The 22,601-nt window shown below is 39.1% G+C and overlaps 2 protein-coding genes and 1 long non-coding RNA gene across 3 annotated transcripts; 2 read left to right on the plus strand and 1 right to left on the minus strand.

Annotated features, from left to right (window-relative positions):
• Positions 1-1,458: 1,458 nt before the first annotated feature.
• On the minus strand, positions 1,459-2,803 carry LOC141562409 (E3 ubiquitin-protein ligase TRIM58-like). The gene is made up of 2 exons (XM_074302451.1): positions 1,802-2,803; positions 1,459-1,479 (listed from the first exon to the last, which is right to left on the minus strand). The coding sequence occupies exons 1-2, from the start codon at positions 2,801-2,803 to the stop codon at positions 1,459-1,461; spliced, it is 1,023 nt and encodes a 340-aa protein (XP_074158552.1).
• A 5,511-nt stretch (positions 2,804-8,314) lies between these two features.
• LOC141562410 (E3 ubiquitin-protein ligase TRIM21-like) lies at positions 8,315-9,709 on the plus strand. The gene has a single exon (XM_074302453.1). The coding sequence runs from the start codon at positions 8,315-8,317 to the stop codon at positions 9,707-9,709; it is 1,395 nt and encodes a 464-aa protein (XP_074158554.1).
• A 6,563-nt stretch (positions 9,710-16,272) lies between these two features.
• On the plus strand, positions 16,273-22,229 carry LOC141563510 (uncharacterized). Its single transcript, XR_012488442.1, has 2 exons — positions 16,273-16,529; positions 19,480-22,229. It is a non-coding gene; the product is annotated as an uncharacterized LOC141563510 (long non-coding RNA).
• Positions 22,230-22,601: the final 372 nt, after the last annotated feature.

A 22,601-nucleotide genomic window follows, 5' to 3' on the forward strand; every position in this document is an offset into this window, starting at 1 on the left:
CTGTGGCAGTCACTTTCCCAGAAGTAAGAACTCCATGGTACTCACTGCTAATGCAGTCACCAGATAGTGACTGTCAGAAGTAATAGAACAAAGTTATGGCAGACAGGTGGTCCTGGGAATTCTTATATTGAATGGAATTCACATCTTATACTGGACTAGCCAAATTTTCACCTTGTGTTGGAAGGGGTCGAATCGAGAGGAAGCATGCCTAACTGAAGATTTTTATTATTTTTAAAAAAAAAGTTTCTTATTGAGGAATCTGATTTCCTTTTTTGAATCTCAGATGTGGGTCCATTTGCAAGAAATTAAAAGGGATATATTTCAATTACAATGGCTTAATCCAATAGTGATGATAAATTCTACAGGACATTAGCCCCCTTGAGTTCTCTATTTGGGTTTATGATGATTGACTAGGGAGACATCCCAACTTTAGCCTTAGGACTCTTCAGGGACTTGGATATTCAATGTGAATTTCAAACCTACTCAGTCAGAATGTGGTTCTAGTTTAGTAATGGATCAAGCAAGAAGCCATCACTTTCCAGCATGATAACAGGACTTCTGGATTGAGAAATTCTTCAACAATTTGTCATTTGTGAGCAAGATTTACTGGGATTGCTAACAGTAAAAAAGGAATTTCCTTTTCTGGAATTACTAAAGTAATCCAGATTAGCATTGATTTCCTTCTCACATCAGTTTTCTGGAGCCCATCAGAATCCAATGTTGTTTAGGGTGTTAACAATAACATGACTCAAATTTTTATTTTGTATGAGGTCAATTAAAAAACAATTAGTGGAAGGGGCAGAGCCAAGAAGGGGCAGAGAGAAACCAGGAAGCTGTTTCTTAGATTCCTTAAAGTTCTTTAGATACTTTGAAGAGGTAAAGATAATTTTAGCAAAGTTAAATTCATTGTAACAAATAACTTTGCCAAGAAAACCCCAAATGAGGAAACAAAGAGCTTGACACAAAGGAAAGAAATGCACAACAAAAAAGATACAAAGAAGCACACCAAAATCTAGAATTCATTTCACATCTTTATTGAATGGAGTAAAAGATAAGTTAACAGTAATTCAAGTGACATAGGAGTGGAATGGCTTGAAATCTATGGCTTTCGAAGAACTTTGACAAATTCTAGGAAGACTATGAAAGCCACAGTCCATATGTGTGTTGTTATATATTTTTTTAACTGTTGAAAAAAAATTGCTATGTTTTGAAATTTTATAAGCAGAATCCACTGACAATCAGAAGGCACAACATACTTGGGAAGAATCCTCTTCAGCTTGCAGGGTGAAAGGCAAGCCATCTAGAAGTTGGAGATGCTCCTTGTCTTGCAGGGGAAGTTTGGAAATGGAAAAACATCAGCCGGGGAGCCTAGTGGTGGGCTGAGAATTTCTCCTTGTTGGAATGCTCAGAGAGACGAATAGCAGCAAGAACAAAGATGAGAATCCAGTGCACAGAGAGTCATGGGAGCAGGCTTTGTTCCTGGAAGTGGGGGGCCAGGAGAAAACATGGGTCTAACAGGGGATGCAAATGATATATCAGGTAACTGATAAATAAGAGAACTCTGCAGAACATTGTAATAGGCTAGAATACCAAATTTGTATTCCAAGTATACTCCAATCCCGGGAATAGGATCTTTTAGTTTGTGGTTCAGTGATCCAGGATAAGATTGCAAATAGTGTCCATCTTCCTTCTTGACACATCTCAGGAAAAAGATAGAGGCATATTTAGTTATTCTCCCGGGACTTTTTATCCTCAAATAGGTTGTGTGAATCCCCAGTGTCCACTGAGGCAGCTGTGTCACATCCACCTCCCAGTACTGTATGCCTGAGGAGAAGGCCTGCTCAGCAAGGATCATGGGAAGATCAGAGTCATCACCATGTGGGCTGTCTACCTGCCAGCCTTCTCCAGCTCTTACACTCTTCAGATCCTCAGCCACAATCAGGCAGGGACTGGCTGATGCAGGATCCAACCTGATGTCCACTCTGAATTGGTTGAGGGTCTCTAGCATGCCAAAGATAGGACACACTCTCACCTCTGGGTTGAGAGCCTTGGCCCTTTGGGACAATGCTGACTTGCTCCTTTCCAGCAACTCCTTGACATCCCGGAGCAGATCCAGATTGGGTTGGGAGTCTGCTTCCTGTAGATCTAGCATGAGGTCCTGAAGGGTGCTGCTTTCCTGGGATAGTGTCTGCTTCTTGTTCTTTTTTTCTTGATCCATCCTTTCCAGATAATGATATAACTCATCCCACATGAGGGAATCCCATTCCCGGTATTCTCTGCTGATCATCTTCTCCCAGTCAATAACAGATTTCTTTTCCTTAACAAGAAGTTTCTTAGTTTCCTTAAAGTACTTCTGCAAGCATCTTTGCAGGTGCTGGATCTTCTTCCTGGAATTGGACACAGCTTCTTCTACAGGACAGTGCCTGTGAGCCCCATGCTCTGGGGCTTGACAACATCTTAGACAGAGCACGGTCTGGTCGTCTTCACAAAAGTACTCCAAGACTTCTTTGTGAATGGCACAGCGCCTCTGTCCTCCAGTACTCTGTAAGAGCTGGGAGCTGAGCTGTTTGCCCAGTTTAGTCAGCTCTGCTAGGCTCCCATTGACTAATGGGAAGCCTCTGACCTGAGACACTTGCCTGCATTCAGGGCAAGAGAAAGCTGTAACTGCTGTGCTTGGGAGACATGCTCGGCAAAAGCTGTGCCCACACCCGATGGTGACTGGCTCACAGAAGTACTTCCAACAGATGGGACACGTAATCTGGTTCTGCAATTGTTGCAGCATTTCCACAGCAGCAGCAGCCATTCTTCCTCTCTCCTCTTGCTTCTGTTCTGCAGCAGCTGAGATGAAGAGCCTTCACTTCTATTCAAAGCAGTGCTTCTGAGCAGAAGAAGGCTCTCCTTTTATAGCAGGTAGCCCCACCCCTCTAGAGCCTCCCTGGCAAGGTGTGAATTCCCCTGTCCCAGAATTCTGAAGTTCTACCTGAGAACTCTTCTCAGTTGACAGAGCCCTGAGGACCTCAGAGTTCACACTTTTAGTTGGCTCCTTTGAATGTTTGGATTTCACCATCCTGCAGCTTTGTGGCTGTCTGTTAGGAAGAGCTTTCTTTCCCTTACCCAGCCTTACCCAATCAGTTCTAAGAAGCTCCAAAAGTCCTGTGCATTTCTCCCTTCAATCTACTTTTGGAAAGTCACAGAATTTAAGATTAAAAATGGATCTGCATGGCCATTTAGTTCAAGGAGCCCACAGCCATGATGAGGGCCATCTCCAGGATCCAAGAAGGGGTATTCCTTCTCTGTTGGATCTACAGTGGCATACTTATTACTTCTTCTCTATTGCATTTTTCTCTCAGTTAAGTGTCTTCTTCCTCCTTATTCCATTCTTTCCACAGTTGTCAATTAACCTTCCACAAGCAACCTGAGGATTAAAACTGTCTAAAAAAGTGTAACAGAAAAACTGATTTGCTTCTTTTTTTAACAACAGAATACCTTTTTTATAAACAGTTCAACATACAAGGAACATTAATTGAATTTTTTCATCTATCATTTTAAATTAGTAGAACAAGACATTAAAGTGTCAACAACTTATCTGCAAATTTAATTTCCTTTCCCTAATCCTACCTTTCTTTCACAAATGGTGCACCTAGAGGACAGGGACTGATTTGTTTATCTTTTGTCTTCTAATATCTTCCATGATGCCGGTGAAATGATAGGTGTCTAAAAGTGTTAACTGAATTGAATTCTATTGATTTTAAAAATGAGGACTCCAATGAAGGCTACAGCATTGGGATGGCTAGTGCTTTTTTTCCATTCCACTTATTGCTCCATTTGGTCAGGTATTAGATGATCTCTCTATATGTTGTTTAAGTTGTTTAAATTATCCAAGTGTTGTGAGGGCTGCTATTAACATCTGGGAATATGATGGCACAGAGAGGAGGAGCTCTACTTTGCCACAAGCATGATTTTTTTTTTTGAAATCTTCACATTCTTTCTTGAAAGTGGAGAGACATTTCTCTAGAAATGAGGAACAAGGAGGCTTTAATGATTGAGAGTGCCTTGTAAAAAAAGAAGGAAGGATTCCAGTTTTGTGGAAAGGACATGGTAGGGGGTGGAGCTAAGATGGAGGAGAACAGACACAATTCTCTGTAACCTCCTCTAACCTTCTCTCAAACCTACCCCAGATGAAGCCTCTAAACTGGTTTTGAAGTCAAAGAATCCACAAATATTTGTAGTACAACACATTTCTAGAAGAAGAAGATACCTTGGAAGAATTTCAGAACAGGTCTGTTTCAATCTGGCAGAGGGACAGTCTGCCAAGCCCAGAGCATAGTATAGGGAGACCAGGGCAAGAAGCTGGAGTGGAGAGTCAAAGTTTTGTAGCTTCCAAGACCCTGGGGATCTTGTGTGAGCCTCCTTAGGCCACTCTGTCCTGGTTGCTACCAGATGGTTTGGCAGATTTGCCTTTTATAAAAAACAAATAGTTCCATTACTGGAAATCAATCAGCAGAACTGCCCCAGGGCAGCTGTCCCTCCCTTGCATTGAAAGCACCTCAAGCCTTTAAAACAATGAATAAAAAACAAAAAAGAACTCAAACCTAGACAGCTTTTATGGAGAGAGAAAAACAGCCCTCAAATCCTGAGGTTCCTAAAGGCAAAGCAAGTCCAGAAGAAGCCCTAAAGAGAGATACAAGCTGATTGCCATTTCACAAAACTTTCTTTGAAGATAGCATAAAGGATCTTAAAAGAGAATTAGAAGAAAAATGGTGAAATGGAATGAGACCATTGCAAGAAGGAATAGAAAAAATGAAAAAAAGAATGCAATGAACAAAAAAATTTAATTGTCCAATTGCAAAAGGAGGTAAAAAAATAACTGAAGAAAAGAATACTCTAATTTTTAGTGTATTTAGTGAACAAATGGAAGTGAATCACTCAAGACTTCAAGAATCAGTGAAACAAAAAAAAAAATAGAAGAAAATATGAAATACTTCCTAGGAAAAATGATAGTGATAAAATGATTGGTTTATACTCAGTGTAGAGCATATAAGTAGGGACTGAGAGCCACTGAGGACAAGCACACTAGAAGCTCTCAGAACCAAGGGGACAAATTCAATTTGAACTTCAATTTCCTGGTGGCTGGCCTGGCCTCATGCACTTTCCCCACTAAAAGCAAGGCCACACTGAAAGGCTCTTCAGAAAGCTGCCCAGCATCAGGCAAAGAGGAAATAAAATATTTGGACTTTAACTCTTGGCTACTCTTCTGGTGATTACTGAACTGAAACAAAGGCTGCTGCCAGAGACCCCAAGAAAACTGAACCAAGAGAACCTTACAAAGGAAGCCTATAAAGCAATAAACATCCCTAAATTGACAGTATGGCTTCATTATCTGTATCTGAAAGTCAAACTAGCTACCAATCAGGATTGCCTTACCTTTGCCAAAGGCGGTCTTAAACATGTAATATGTATTGCTGTAATATAATTCCTAAGTTTCTAAACTTTTTCTTTGTCATTTGCTGGCCATGGTGTGTTACCTGAATTTTGACAAACTCCCCGGGAAAAATCTCACTTGATTTCTCATGCCAACTTTTGGGTATTGAAATGGGGATAGTCCCTTTGACCATGAATGTAAGCTTTTTTTTCATACCAGTTCTAGGACACCAACAAAACCTTCCTGTTGAAAGTGTAGTCTTCAGTATTTCTGTTTACTGGGCTCTGAGAATGATAGAGAATGACTATTTGTCTAATATTTCATAAAGTAGAACCTTGTGCCAGGTCCAGATGCAATGTTGAGATCGAACTCCAAGGGGTAAGTGAATAAAGAATGAAAGGGGAACAATAAAACTCAGGGAGATTCATCAACTTCTCTGTCTTGTAGTCTGTTTCTATGGATTATTTAATCAGGCTTCTGATAGAGCACTCATGGAGCTTCATTGGGCTGAAGTTTTATTCTGAGCAATAAGCAGAGCCTGCATGAACACAAATGTTGTGCTACTTGTGAGTTGGAATCAATAGAGCATCTGACCATGATGTTTGATACACCAAAGGGCTTTTAAAAACCAATTTTTATTCGGTTATGAAGGATGAAAACCAAATGAAAGCAATACTCAAGAGAGATTTCTTAGGTGCCAGATAGAATATAAAAGTGAGGATTCAGTCATCATGTTCCTCCTTCCAAAAATATGTACAACTTAAGCCACACCTCAGGATTTAGTAATCCCAGGGGAAAGAAAGTTGCAGTCAGAATATAAGTCATTAAGGTACACCCAATGCCTACTATATACCATCCATATAACCTTAGAAAACTCTCTTCTTTTTGAAAAAAGTGCCTTCATCCCTGCTCAGGGTAATTCTTTCTTCTCTGTGGGATTAATTGAAGGGGAGAGAGAGAAATTGGAGAGGTCAAGGTCTGTAGGTATTTATTGCTGTATCACTAGCTAATTATATCACTCCCCTAACTGACTACCAGAATTTATCTATATGCTGGGAAGAGGAAGGTCAGAAGAAATGAGGCAGTCTAAGAATTCCAAAGACTAGAAAAGTAACTGTTGGTTAAGAAGTCAGGAAGTCATTTACTCATATGCAGATATTTTATGTGGGGGCTGATTAGAGTAAAAAAGGAAATGCCTGAGAAAGAGATCAGGGGCATGGCTAAAAGCTCTTTTCCAAGTGTAATCAAATAAGTAAAGAATATTCTTCATGAACCCCTTACTGCCCATAGAAGAATGGTTGAAAATGAACGATATCATTTTTTTTTTTACTGTCAAAAAGGCTTGTGAAATGTTTAAATTTCCATAATATTGTTTATCCTATTGTCAAACCAGGAAACATTTCTATGCCTACTTGCAGTTTAGAGACCTTTAAGTAAGAACCTAGACTATGCTGCCCAGAACCCTAGTTAGATCCAAAGATTGATGAAGGGAGATTTCTCACAATTGCATACCTCAACAACCCATATATCTTATCTGAAACCTGAAACTTATTGGTGAATCAGTTATTCTTTCCATGTTCTTTGATTAAATATAGATATTTGGGAGTAGGACACCTCTTCATATGAATTAAAGGAATTGCATTCCTTTCTCTCATCCTTACAACTTGGACAGGCCCTAATCTGTCCTTACATTAGAAATCTGATCACCTAATATTGAATTCTTTTCTTAATTAATTGATTTTATTTGATTAATTGCTTTTAATTTACAAAAGTCTATCTTCTCATGTTTTGGAGATTGAGGCTTAAGCTTGTTGCTTAAGAAATCGATATACTTAGAAGATCCCACCTTTGTTTACATTAGTAATTTTATCTTTCAGGTGGCAGAACAGTCAACGTGATTAGATTTTCTTAAGATCCTTTTAAATTTCTACAAGGATATATTTCTAGAAGATTTATTCAGCAATAAAGTCTCTTGGCATCTGGAAAACCAGATCTACTGGTATAAATGTGTCTGCAAATCTGTCCTAAAAATAAGGCCCTAAGGATACTGTATGGCTGATTTGCCTAGATATATTTTCAGAGTTAATTAGATCAAAATGGACAGTTTTGGGATGATGCCCAAAGACAGTCCCCTAGGGAAGAATTCCTATGAAGAAATGCTTTCCAGAAGCAGACAACTTCATGAAGTAGACAACTCTTTCCAAAAATTTGCACTTGGATATACTGATTAAGAACATTAAAGAACTGTTCTACTCTTTTCCTCTTGATCCTTGTTTGTATTTTGGCTCCCATTATATTGATTTGACAGTGTGTTTTAGCCATGGGCATCACACTTGGGGATCACAGAGATGGCCCTAATCATGAACATGGGTTCCTTGTACTAAATGACCATGGAGGAGGATTTCTCATCTCACATTCTGTGATTCTCCATAACTGGACTGAAGGGAGAGATGCAGAGGATTCTTGGAGAGACTTGGAAGTGATTGGGTATGGCAGGGTAAAGGAGAGAAGGTACTTATGGATCCTGGTGTTTACATGGGGCTCCTGCACAAATCAGATTGTAAAATTCATTGATCTGAAGCTCCCTGTTTTCAGAGGCTTCTTCCTAAAAGATAGGGGAACCATCAGGATGGTGAAATCCATCCATACAAAGGAGTCAACTAAAAGTGTGAACTCTGAGGTCCTCAGGGCTCTGTCAACTGGGAAGAGTTATCAGGTATTACTTCAGAATTCTGGGACAGGGGAATTCACACCTTGCCAGGGAGGCTCTAGAGGGGTGGGGCTACCTGCTATAAAAGGAGAGCCTTCTTCTGCTCAGAAGCACTGCTTTGAATAGAAGTGAAGGCTCTTCATCTCAGCTGCTGCAGAACAGAAGCAAGTGGAGAGAGGAGAATGGCTGCTGCTGCTGTGGAAATGCTGCAGCAATTGCAGAACCAGATCACGTGTCCTATCTGTTGGAAGTACTTCTGTGAGCCAGTCACCATCGGGTGTGGGCACAGCTTTTGCCGAGCATGTCTCCCAAGCTCAGCAGCTACAGCTTTCTCTTGCCCTGAATGCAGGCAAGTGTCTCAGGTCAGAGAATCACCTTTGTGTATCAATGGGCGCCTGCTAGAGCTGACTGAACTGGGCAAACAGCTCAGGTCCCAGCTGTTACAGAGTACTGGAGGACAGAGGCGCTGTGCCACTCACCAGCAAGTCTTGGAGTTCTTCTGTGAAGACGACCAGACATTGCTCTGTGTCAGATGTTGCCAAACCCCAGAGCACGGGGCTCACAGGCACTGTCCTGTAGAAGAAGCTGCTCCCAATGTCAGGAAGAAGCTGCAGCACCTTCAAAGTTGCTTGGAGAAGCACTTTGAGGAAGCAAAGAAACTTCTTGCTAGTCCCAGACCTCTTGTGAACTGGCACAAGATGATTACAGAAGAATACTACAAAATGTACAACCTGCACTTATTCAAGGAATGCCCTTTTGCTAGGATTGAGGAAGAAGAAAGAAGTGAGAAGGACAGACTTTCCCAGCAAATGAGAACCCTTCAGGACTTCATGCTAGATCTCCAGGAAGCAGAGGGCCAAGCCAATGTGGATCTGCTCCGGGATGGCAAGCAGTTGCTGGAAAGGAGCGAGTCAGTGTTGTCCCAAAGGGCCAAGGCGCTCATCCCGGAGCTCAGAGTGTGTCCCGTCCCTGGCATGATAGAGATGCTCAACCGCTTCAGAGTGCACATCAGGTTGGATCCTGCATCAGCCAGTCCTTGCCTGATTGTGGCTGAGGATCTGAGGAGTGTAAGAGCTGGAGAAGGCTGGCCGGTGGACACCCACCCTGGTGATGACGGGCATCTTCACATGGTCCTTGCTGAGCAGGCCTTCAGCTCAGGGAGACGATACTGGGAGGTGGATGTGACAGGATTACCTCAGTGGATGCTGGGGATCCACACCCCCTGCTTGAAGAGACAAAGTGGTGGCAGCAAGACCCATTGTCCCTCTGTGTTCTTTCTGAGATGTGTCAGGAAGGAAGAGGATTACTTTTTGCAATCCTACCCTGGATCGCTGGACCACAGACTGAAAAGCCCTATTCCCAGGGTAGGACTCTACCTAGAATACCGTACTGGCATTCTGGCCTTTTACAATGTTCTGCAGAGTTCTCTTATTTATCAGTTACCTGATATTTCCTTTGTAGCCCCTGTTAGACCCATGTTTTCTCCTGGCCCCCCACTTCCAGGAACAAAGCCTGCTCCCATGACTCTCTGTGCACTGGATTCTCATCTTTGTTCTTGCTGCTATTCGTCTCTCTGAGCATTCCAACAAGGAGGAATTCTCAGCCCACCACTAGGCTCCCCGGCTGGTGTTTTTCCATTTCCAAACTTCCCCTGCAAGACAAGGAGCATCACCAACTTGTAGATGGCTTGCCTTTCACCCTGCAAGCTGAAGAGGACTCTTCCCAAGTATGTTGTGCCTTCTGATTGTCAGTGGATTCTGCTTATGAAATTTCAAAACATAGCAATTCTTTTTCAGCAGTTAAAAAAAAATAACAACACACATGAGGACTGTGGCTTTCATAGTCTTCCTAGAATTTGTCAAAGTTCTTTGAAAGCCATGAATTTCAAGCTATTCCACTCCTATGTCACTTGAATTACTGTTAACTTATCTTTTACTCCATTCAATAAAAATGTGAAATGAATTCTAGCTTTTGGTGTGCTTCTTTGAATCTTTCTTGTTGTGCATTTCTTTCCTTTGTGTTAAGCTCTTTGTTTCCTCATTTGGGGTTTTCTTGGCAAAGTTATTTGTTACAATGAATTTAACTTTGCTAAAATTATCTTTATCTCTTCAAGGAATATAAAGAATTTTAAGGAATCTAAGAAACAGCATCCTGGTTTCTCTCTGCCCCTTCTTGGCTCTGCCCCTTCCACTATTGTTTTAATTGGCCTCATACATTGAAGTCATATTATTATTGCCACCCTAAAGAATTTTGGGGTCTTATGGACCTCAGAAAATTGATATGAGTAGGAAATCAATGCTAATATGGACATTAATGTCTTTGACCTTGTTCCATTTGACTGGATATCTTATGGATCTGAATGAAAATTACAATTTGAAATTTTGTTCAGGTTCAAATGACAGGCAATTGGTGATTAGGTGTTATTGCCCAAAATAAAGACTGAAACAAAAAACATCAAAGAATAAGGAAAAGAAATCACTTACACAAATATTTTGGGAGTACTTTTATTGGTGGGGAACAAGAAGCTGGAAATCAAAGGGGGTATATATATCACTATGCACTTTATGGTCTCAAGATGCAATAGAATACACTTGACACATAAAAAAATGGTGAAGAGTTTCAGGAAATAATGTGAAGTCTTCCCATTTGGGCATCTATGTAAGATAAGAAATATACATAGAATTTATTCTCCCCTCACCCCACAGGAGTTCACTGATGAGGAGTAAATTGGGGCTCTAAGCCAAGATGTATTAGCTGTTCTCCTCCTGAGTCTGATTAACCTCTCTCTCTCCAAAGTAACCAAGGCCAGGTTCAGTAACAAATGAATTTGCTACTCAATGCTGTATCAAAGCAAAGTCTTTATTGATAGTAAAGGGATAGACAGGCATTAGGCCTCCAGGAAGACCAAACTGACTGGCAAGGGGATGCCAGTTGGCAGGCACAAGGCTGGTGTAGACCGAGTGCAAGGATTCCATTTTTTAGAACTTCCTTTTATGCATAACTAGGATCATCAAAACAACATTTGCACAGATATGTTATCCAAAATGTTGCCGAGATATTTGTAAATAAGACAGGAATTTCTCTTAATCATTTGTATCTCAAATTATCTCTTTTTACCCTTCCTCAGACAAGAATTTCCTGTTAATTATTTTTATCTTGAACTATCTCTTTTTTTTTTTTTGACATTATCATTTCACCCTCTCAAATAATAGGACACAAATTCTTTTTGGGGTAGGGAAAATTGTCGTCGAAGTTCATCAAGCTGCTTCGTGCTGAAAGGGGCATGGATGGGGGGGGGGGGCCGGAGTTGATGTCTAAAAAGCAATAGCCATAGTATTTTAAGCACAGTAATAGATAACCCAGACAAGTTTGCTGTTCCACTTCCTAACCATAACATAATTATTTACTGAAAATTCTTCCTCCCAAGATACTAAATGTTCTTGTTACCCACAGAAGGAATGCTATAGAATTCAAGTAAGGTCTTCTTCTCACTAAAGATGTTGAAATCCTTTCTTTTGGACTGAAACCTTTTCCTTTTTATAGGATATAAACTGACAGAGAGATGCAATGACTACAAACTTGTCTGAAGCAAAAAAAAAAAAAAAATGGGCTGTCACAATTGTCCTTGGCTTCTCAGAGAAGAAATACCTTGCCTATATATTTGGAAGTGTTCAAGCTGAGGATATCATAATTAAGAAAATTCTTTATTGAGGCATAGTCCCAGATAAAGTGTTTGAAGAAGTCTATGCCAAGGGGGCAGCGAGGTGGCGCAGTGGATAAAGCACCAGCCCTGAATTCAGGAGGACGCGAGTTCAAATCTGGTCTCAGACACTTAACACTTCCTAGCTGTGTGAACCTGGGCAAGTCACTTAACCCCAGCCTCAAAAAAAAAAAAAAAAAAAAGTCTATGCCAGAATTATCATCACTTTCAGAATTGCTATGAAGAGGGATGAATCATCTAGCAAGCTTTTTCCTCCAATAAAAAGGCAGTATGAGTAAAGAGCCTTTGCACAGAAGTTCAGGTGATTCTAAATAATGTTGAATCATTGTCAAATATTCATGTGCATTATTTTCATATTTGGTGAATCACAGGATTATAAATCTAGAGTAAAATTTCTTAATCTGACATAAATGAAATTCCTGCCCAACCCCCAATCAATGGATAGATATTAGGGGGTCTGTTAATTCCTGATATTCCTGATATTAAGACCAGCTTTCCCAAACATTCCCGTTAGCAATAGAAAGTTCTTTCCAAATTACTGATGACCTGATCAGCATATGACAGCTCAACTTTTGGAAAAACCAATTTGATAGAAACAATTACTAAATATTCACTCCAATTTCTCAATCCATGATCTGCCTTTCTGAGGTGGCAGGGAAGGGGGATAGTAGAAAGTAATACTTAGGCCACTAGGTGGCCTTGTACATAAGGTTATTGAACAAAGTTCAAAAATGTTCTCAACCACTAACTAGCTCTGTGACTTTAGATAAGTAATTTAACTTCTGTCTGCCATTTTGTCTTTAGAATGCGTATAATAACTTCTTATTATAAAGCTTTTTTAAAGACCAAACAGGATTAGCTATATAAAGTAATTTGCAAATCTCAAAGCACTGTGAAATTAGATAATATTATTAGTAATCACTTCAGACCAGCTCACCCCACTAGAGAGATGGCAGTTCCTTCAGAAGGAAATGGAAGCCTTAATATGAAACTAAAAGAGACCTGAATTGAACCTCCAATGGCCAAACTGAGAAGATTGTTTAATCCAAGCTAAATACTGGACTCTGATTATCTGATCTTACACTCTCAGGAAGGCAGAAAATTTAGTCTCCATCCCCTTTCCAGCCTTTTGCTTAGTAGGTAGGCAAATACATTTGAATGAAGGAAAATTTTGGCTTGAAAATGAAGGTAATATTATTGTGCTGCCTACTTCACAGAGTTATTGTGAGAAAACAACTTTATTGTATAAAGTATGAATTAAAGGCTGTTGTAGTGCCACAGTTCCCTTTTATGGATCTAATTCAGTTTCCATAATTTTCCTGACCCAGTTTCCCTGAATTATTCTGCCTCTAATCCTAATTGTAATGCTCAATACTGCAACACAACCTTTCCCTCTTAATCATTAGAATGTTTGAAAGTTGAAGATCTTAGATTTTAGACATCATTAGAACATCAGGTGCTTCTCCCCATCCCATTTAATTAGAATATCAGGTGCCTCTCCCTCTCCAGTGCCTCCCCCCATTATGTCATTATTCTTGTTACCCTATAAAGGAATTTTTGTATTCAACATTCTCTGCTGGATTCTTGGAGACAATAGTCCCATTCAGCCCTGGGAAGAAACCATGGATCCATTTGGTCCCAGTAAATCTCTGCCTTTAAATAAAACATTAAAGACTCTCTAATCTCCATTTTGCCTCAGTTTCTCTGCCATTCCACTGTGATTTAATGACTAGATCTAAGGTTTCAAAGTACTAGAGAAATGTGGAAAAAAATTCTATCTTTGTTTAAATTGAGAGAGATGGAGAGAGCAGAGCAAATTCACAGCTGCTCAAAGTAGAGTGAGGAAAGGGGAACGTATTTATGGGTTTTTGAGTCTTTTGAGCAGGGCTCAGGGGCAAAAGGAATAAAACACATGCACATGCAATAAGCTAGGGAGCAGAATACTTAGAAAGTCTCAAGCAATGTTTTGAATCTTCAAGTGCTTTACACTGGTCAAGGCTAATTCTGTAGTTTCTGGCAACTACAGATATCTCCAAATTCAGCTAGAATTCACTTACAACACGTCACTTGTACATCAAGAAGTTTGGGGCATCATATGTAATGGGGATAAACTGGAACCCTTCCCAGTAAGATCAGGAGTGAAACAAGGTTGCCCACTATCACCATTACTATTCAATATTGTATTAGAAATGCTAGCTTTGGCAATAAGAATCAAGAAAGAGATTAAAAGAATTAGAGTAGATAATGAGGAAAACAAATTACCACTCTTTGCAGATGATATGATGTTATACTTAGAGAACCCCAGAGATTCTACTAAAAAAGCTATTAGAAATAATCTACAACTTTAGCAAAATTGCAGAATACAAAATAAAGCCCACAGAAGTCATCAGCATTCTTACATATCACTAACAAAATCCAACAGTTAGAATTATAAAGGGAAATTCCATTTAAAGTAATTACCAATAGTATGAAATATTTAGGAATCTATCCGCCAAGGGAAAATCAGGAACTATATGGGTAAAACTACAAAACACTTTTCACACCAAAAAATCAGATATAACCAATTGAAAACATATTAAATGTTCTTGGATAGGGCAAGCAAATATGATAAATATGACAATACTATTTAATCTATTTATTTAGCGATATACCAATTTGACTTCCAAAAATCTATTTTCATGACCTAGAAAAAATAACAACAAAGTTCATATGGCAAAACAAAAGGTTAAGAATTTCAAGAGAACTAATGAAAAAAAAAATCAAATGAAGGTGCTGTAAATAGACTAGTTGGTCAGTGGAACAGTTTAGATTCAAAGGAAAAAACAATCAATAACTTTAATAATCTAGTGTTTTACAAACCCAAAGACCCCAGCTTTGGGGATAAGAACTCACTGTTTGACAAAAATTACTGGGAAAATTGGAAATCAGTATGGCAGAAACTGAGCATTGATCCATACTTAACACCGTACACCAAAATAAGGTCAAAATGGGTTCATAACCTGGGCATAAAAAAATGAGATTACAAATAAATTAGAAGAACATAGGATAGTTTACCTCTCTCAGACTTGTGGAGGAAGAAGGAATTTATAACCAAAGAAGGATTAGAGATCATTATTGATCACAAAATAGAAATTTTTTTATTCCTTCTTGCAATGATCTCATTTCATTTCCCTATTGTTCTTCTAATTCTATTTTAAGATCCTTTATGCAATCTTTGAAGAAAGTTTTGTGAAATGGGGACCAACTTTTGTCTCTCTTTAGGGCTTTATCTGGAGTTGCTTTGCCTTTAGGAACCTCAGGATTTGAGGTCTGTTTTTCTCTCTCTCCATAAAATCTGCCTATGGTGATCATTCTTTTTTGTTTTTTATTGTTTTTTTTTAAGGCTTGAAGTGTGTGCAATACAAGAGTGACAGCTGCCCAGGGGTAGTTCTGCTAATTGATTTCCAGTGCTGGGTAATGGTGACTAGGTCGGGTCTTCTTCCTGCACTCAGTGATTTACAATTTGTCTTTGACAAAAGGCCAATCTGCCAAACCATCTATTTGCAACCAGGACAAAATGGCCTAAAGAAGCCTCACAGAACATTCCCAGGTTGGTGGAAGCTACAACACTTTGACTTTCCACTCCAGGTTCTTGCCCTGGTCTCACTATATACTATGGTCTGGGTTTGGCAGACTGTCCCCTGCCTGATTGAAACAGACCTGTTCTGAAATTCTTCCAAGGTATCTTCTTCTAGAAATGTGTTGTATTACAAATATTTGTGCATTCTTTGACTTTAAAACCAGTTTAGAGTCTTCATCTGCTGTTGGTTTGAGAGAAGGCTAGAGGAGGTTACAGAGAAGTCACTCTTTGCTACACTGTAGATTATTCTATGCTCCAGAATGACTGATTGGAGAAAGTGAGTTTTAAGCTTCATAGAAAAGTGTTTGGCCTTTCTGATTCAGAGATTACTTATTTGGATATTGTAGGACTGCAAATGTAACAGGATCAGCTGTCAGAAGTAAATATAAAGAAGGGAACATTATCAACTTCTCCTATTGGAAGATGAGATTCAGAGGCAAGGGAGATCTGAAGTTTTGTATTCTGCTTATGAGCATTCATGGTGCCAAGGCCCTTCACCCAGACATCTGCAAACCATTTTAAGATTAGATAAAAGTCTTGGCCCCAAAGGAATGTCCTGGATGTGTGAGAACTCCCTACCCCAAGGTTTCTCTGACCTAGGTGTTAACAATAAGTATTCTTTAGATCTTAAAACCTGTCAAACACATGATGAATGTTTCAACCATAAATCTGTCACACATTGCCTTGACTTCCTGACATATGGTCAACAGATGTTATATCCTTTGTTCTATTGAAACTTACTTTGCTACGCGGCATTTGCTCCACAACGTATAAAAACCCTCTACTTTGCTTCAGTAAACGAACTTTTCTGCCCTGTGCAGAATCGTCTCCGCCTCTTTCTTTCTTCACCCATTCCCAGGTTGTAGCCTTACCAGCCTTGTGCTTACAGGCTGACACAGGGCTTCAGACCCCCCTTAGTTTGAGACCCGCAGGTCGGGTCAATTGGCGCCCTCGAACAGGGACCTGAAGATTCGTGGCAGCCCCGCAGATCGGCGAGGAGAAGGAACGTACCCGTCTGGCCAGACCCCCTACTTCAGCAATCAAAAGATTGCAAACGGTGAGTATGCCATCTGCCGCAATCATGGGTTCCCAGCTCTCTAAAGAACAAGCTTTCATAAAAGATCTTAAAAGAAAGCTTTAGAGAAAGAGGCTTAAAAGTTAAGAAAAATAGAGTTCTGTGTCTGTCTGTGTATGTTTGTCTGCTTTGAATTTTTTGTTCTGTGTTAAAAGTTAGCAAGCTCATAAGAGATAGGAATTCAGCCTCTGTGTTACAGGCTTAGAAAAATAACAGGCTGAATTGTGGAAATTGGAATTCATTCAGAATAGTAATTCTTTCAGAGTGGTCTTAAATCATGGAATATCTAGGCATTCCCTGTGAAGACAGAGAAATGCAGTAAAATGGGCTTTGAAGTTTAGAGAAGCTCTGTTTGGATTCTGGGAGGGAAGAATGTTCAAGGTGAAACAAACTTCTCTCTGGCAGCGGGGGTCCTAGGAAAAGCCTCTAGTTTGCTTTGGTGATTTAAGAGCTTTGTTAAGTTTTAAAAACAATGATTAAGAAATTTGGGAATTGATTATTTTAATGTTACTTAATATAAAATTGTTTGTGATTTTAAACTTTTTAACCTGTTGTACCAATTTGTAAGTAAAACAAAAGAAAAAACTTGACTATTTTACACTGGTGGGAAAGTTTTCTCTGAAAAGCAGATTTTCAAAGCCTGCTAAAGGGGAGTAACAGCATTACAATCTTATCTGCTTAATACCATACCGCCTGGGAAGCTTCTACTAGTGGCCTTGAAGCACTCAGGCAGAAAAAAAAAAAAAAAAAAAGAAAAACTATTTGGTTTGCTTCTGAAACATTGGGTAATTTGTTATCATTATGGGTTATGAATCTTAAAGTTTAAAGTTTAAAAAAAAAGGGTGATTAAAGAAAAGGGACAAGAGAGATAGATTTACAAAAGCAATTAATAGTTTAAATGAAATCAGAAGAGTTATTGGTTTGGAAGTGTTAGGTTTAAGTAAGTAAGCATTGGGAAGAGAAAGACAGAGAGATGGGACAGGAGAATGAAGGTGATTTAAGAAGGATTGATTAGTGGGAGCAAAAGATTTCAAGAAGAAATCAGTGGGGAAAAGAAGGAACTAGTTGGAAAGGGGAGTCACGGAGAGATGACTGTGAGACAAGGATGTGTTTTTACAGGGGGAGAACAGCAGTAGGAAGCTGCAGCTGTTTTTGGTTGAAGAAAGCAAACTGATAAAGGGGTCAAGCTGCTCTTACAAGATGTTAATTTATTGAACATTTGTTTCCTTAGATATATAATAGTTTTTGTGTTCAAAGAATATGATCAGAAATGTGATATATAGTCTGAAAGGGTTATTTATTAAAAAAAAATGTTTAATTGATGTTTTTAAGAATTTTTCAGATTCCTTTATGTGAAAATAGAAGTTTTAATTAATTGTATTGATGCCAATTATTTACAGGGACTCCAAGTATAATAGTTCTTGCCTTTGTCCTTTTGAAAATGTTTTTGTTATGGCAATATGTAATTTGGGATTTTTCTGTGTATTGGGTATTTTAAAAACAAAATAATTGGTACAATGTTCAACTTATAAAATATCTACTTGGGGATATAAGAATTGTGTGAACATTCTGGGATAAATTTCTTATTGTTAAAAGTCTTACAAAATGTAGATGATCTTTTTGTGACAGAAAAAAAAAAAAAGTGACCTTGTCCAAGTCACTATCAGTTTGTTAAATTATTTAGGAGCACAGGGATTGATAATTTCTTAAGACAAATTGCAATTTGTGGAACATGAGGTAAAATATAAATACAGTAAACAATGTGGCTTTAGGAGTGTTATCAGCCACAGCACTTTTGGTACAAGAAAAGTCAGAAATTAACCTTTGGGAATAGTTTAATAGTGAATGTCCTGCACCAGGTTCAATCAATTCTGAATCAAAGAGGCCAGGAGGTGGCTAATTGATTCAAGGATTTTAAAATATGAAGCAATACTATTGGAAAGAGATGATTTGGCACTCTCACCAGACCATAACTTTAATCCAGCCATGTTCTTATTCACTTCCCCTGGGGAACATGTGTCCCTTGAACATGATTGTCCATATGTGATTGATTACCAAACTAAGATTAGGGAAGATTTGTAGGAAGTCCCTTTGTTGAAAGGCACTGAATAGTTCATAGATGGTTCTTCACAAATAGTTAATGGGAAAAGGAAAAATGGTTATGCTATTGTTAATGGGAAAATTTGACTCTGGTTCAAGCTGGATTCTTGCCAAAAGAGTGGTCAGCTCAAAATTTGTCAATTATATGCAGTAAATCAAGCCCTAAAATTGCTTGAAGGACTGATTCAAATTATGCTTGGGGAATTGTTCATATATTTGGGAAATATGGGAAGAAAGGGGAATGGTAAACAGTAAAGGAAAGGGATTGGCACACAGGGCATTGGTCACTGAAATTTTGACTAATCTTATGTTACCTAAGAATCCTGCAGTGATTCATGTGCAGGGGCACCAAAGAGGAAATTCATTTGAGATAAGGAGAAACTGCTTTGCAGATAAGGAAGCAAAGCGGCCTGGAGAAGAGGAATCTGTAAGTACAGAGGAGATGGTGGAGCAGGCAGATTTAGGCCAAAGCACCTGTTTCACAGCTAAGATCCTCCAATCTGTGGCCCAAGCTATAGCATCCTCCCTCATCATGTAAAGTGGAAAGGGTGGATAAGGAAATTAAACAGCAACTGACTGAATTGGCATTAGAGACACAATTGCCCTGGACCAAGTGCCTTCCCCTTGCCTTATTAAGAATTAAAACAAAACCCCTGAAGAAATGTGGAATTGTCACCTTATGAATTGTTGTATGGTCACCCTTATCCAAAAGGGATTCAAAATTCTTCCTTGTATCCAATATTTGAAACCAAGGATTTGTTTTTTAAGGAAATATGTTATGTCTTTACTGTAACATCTGAAAACTTTATAACTAAACAGGCTTATTGCTCAGACTCCTCCCTTAGGATTTCAACAGTGCATGAGTTCTAGCTTGGAGATGGGGTCCTGGTTCAGACATGGAAGGAGGACAAGCTGACCCTGAGCTGGAAAGGACTGATCCAGATCCAGATACAGCAGTGCTACATAGGAAAGAGAGTGGGCTCCGAGAGTGTGGACTTCCCAACTGAATGCAGAGAACAAACTGAGACCAACATTGAAAAGCAACTGATGAACTGTGCATGTAAAATCTTGATAGCAGTATTGAAACCTCACTATTAGATAAAATATCTATTACTGACACCTCCCCCTCCTACAAAACATCCTCCATCAATCATAAGAGTTCCTAAAAACTTGTACCAATAATGTAACTTTTCCTCCTCTGATGAATTGTGTTAGAAAGAAAAGAACCTGGTATGATACCCTATTTGGTGGTGCTGGAACTGGTTTGGGTATAGTTAATTCAATAGACCTTGAGACCTTGGCCAGCAGACTGCGCAGTGCTGGGCAAGATGTTTCTCAGGCTTTGACTGTAAATGCTCAATAGTTGCCCACAACGATCCTACCCCACCAAAATACTTTAAAATATCAAGGCCAATTTCTACAGATTTTTGATGATAGTATTATTACTAGTTTGGGTTTTACTGAAAATATTAGTAAATTATTTAAGTGGACCAAATACCCTTTACAAAATATGTATACCTAGATACAAAAAGAAAATGCTCAGAGATTGTTGCAATGTGGGATTATATGTTTAATTTACCAGAAGCATGGAAAAACAATGACCTGAAAATGCTATGTGTACTTTTTTTTTGGTGTACTGGAACTATTGTGTATTGTCAAGTTAAGATATGGGCTGTTATGTGTCAATTTCATGTGTTACCTTTTGTCTTACCTAATTACTTTGCTTTACTTCATATATATGGATATCCTAAACAGATCTTTAGTTATGAAGAAACTATTAGAGTCTAATCAGCGCGCATTAAATGAACATCGAATACAGACTCTTATAGCTGCAGGACAACTTATCGAGGCCTCTCATTTAGTAACATCGGATACTAACCACCATTGGTATGATTTCTTATTTAGATCATGTAGCGCTACCATTTATTTTAATAGTTTAGCCATACCCATATTATTATTGTTGTTCTTTTTGTAATAATGTGTAATTGCTATATGTATTGGAAGATGAAAACAATTTATTCTAATTTTCCTCCATTAGCTCAGTCCTCTTACTATTTTCGTGATCTTAAGGCCAAATGAATAAGAAATTTAAAATTTCATATTAGGATTATAAGCTCACTCAAATCTAACAGGCCTCAGCTTCCAAATTATGGGAACTTGACCGTTCCATGGACTCTGTATATTTTTGACACTAGATGATAGGAACTAGCCATTCCTAGAGATGTTTGTGCTCCAGAGAAGAGTGGCTCCCTCCCTGGGCATAGACAATTAATAAAGAACTGTCAAGATACAGACGATACGGAACGAGTCAACTAGGGAAGCCCTTCCGTACCCCGCACCTGCACAGATGTATGTGCCAAACCCTTAAATAATTTTTGGTAAAAATCCTTCTTTGTCTATAGACATGATAAGAAAATTAACTAGAATGAAACGAGATAGTTCTTTTGATACAGCTATATCAGTGGTTAATTTGGCTCTTAATGTGATAGAGGAAATACTAATATATAAAATACAACAGGAGGTAGCTTTTTTAGCTGCGAGTCTACCACAATTTATGATAAAAAACAATGCTGCTTGGCGGCATCAAGAAAGTTTGGATCAGATAATGTTATATAGAATCTCACAGTTATCTGATGTAATGCAAATTGTTGTACATCAATAGGCATTGGCCTTTACCTTTGATAAGAGAGAAGGCAAAATGATATTCATAAGAATTAGTCCCTCAAATTCTAACCTCTAATTGGCTGATAAGCCTTTATAAAAGGCCAGGCTTTCTCATACTCTTGCTAGGGGAGAGAAATATGGAGATGGAGATGCAAAACTCATAATGCACTGGCTGTTCCCTGAAAGGCAGAAAGGTACTGACCTCAGCAACACACGAGCACCGGAAGATCATCAGGACTGTCTGCTTGATACCTGTCTCAAATCGGCCTGCAATGCATATGGTCATTAGGAATTCTGCCTACCATAGAATGGACAGGACCACCTCTGAATCAACGGCCTAACAAAGACAGACAAACTCAACAAAAATTGGTGTTCCCCATAGCTGTTGGTCGCAGTGGACCATCTGACCCTAGGGATAGAAGCCTCTGCTAATTCTCTGCTCTGTTCAGTGCTCTCCTCCCTATGCATAGAATTGAGAAAAACCGTAACAACAGGATTATAATAATTAAAATTTCAAATTGGCTAGACGTGATTCTTCTGAGTCAAAACGCCTTCCCTCCTATTTTTTTTTAAATTGAAGAAGGGGGACATGCCAAGGCTCTTCACCCAGACATCTGCAAACCATTTTAAGATTAGATAAAAGTCTTGGCCCCAAAGGAATGTCCTGGATGTGTGAGAACTCCCTACCCCAAGGTTTCTCTGACCTAGGTGTTAACAATAAGTATTCTTTAGATCTTAAAACCTGTCAAACACATGATGAATGTTTCAACCATAAATCTGTCACACATTGCCTTGACTTCCTGACATATGGTCAACAGATGTTATATCCTTTGTTCTATGGAAACTTACTTTGCTATGTGGCCACAACGTATAAAAACCCTCTACTTTGCTTCAATAAACGAACTTTTCTGCCCTGTGCAGAATCGTCTCCGCCTCTTTCTTTCTTCACCCATTCCCAGGTTGTAGCCTTACCAGCCTTGTGCTTACAGGCTGACATGGGGCTTCAGACCCCCCTTAGTTCGAGACCCGCAGGTCGGGTCATCATGGGACAGTTCTCTTTTTAGAAATTTTGTTAGACATAAGGAGAGACAAAAAGTGATGGCTCATATGGAGAGATACCTTCTGCATCAGGGAGGCCTGAATTCATGTCATCCCTCAGGTATTTCCTGATTGTTCTATAATATCTTTCGTCTTCCAAGTATTCCACCAAAGGTAAAATTTAGAAAGACCTTTTCCACCAACTTGTGTTTCAAGTGCTTAAACTTCATCTTGCGTGCCAGGGATTCTCCA

This window comes from Sminthopsis crassicaudata, chromosome 3 (genome assembly GCF_048593235.1).
Source record: "Sminthopsis crassicaudata isolate SCR6 chromosome 3, ASM4859323v1, whole genome shotgun sequence".
In the NCBI taxonomy this organism is placed as follows: domain Eukaryota; kingdom Metazoa; phylum Chordata; class Mammalia; order Dasyuromorphia; family Dasyuridae; genus Sminthopsis; species Sminthopsis crassicaudata.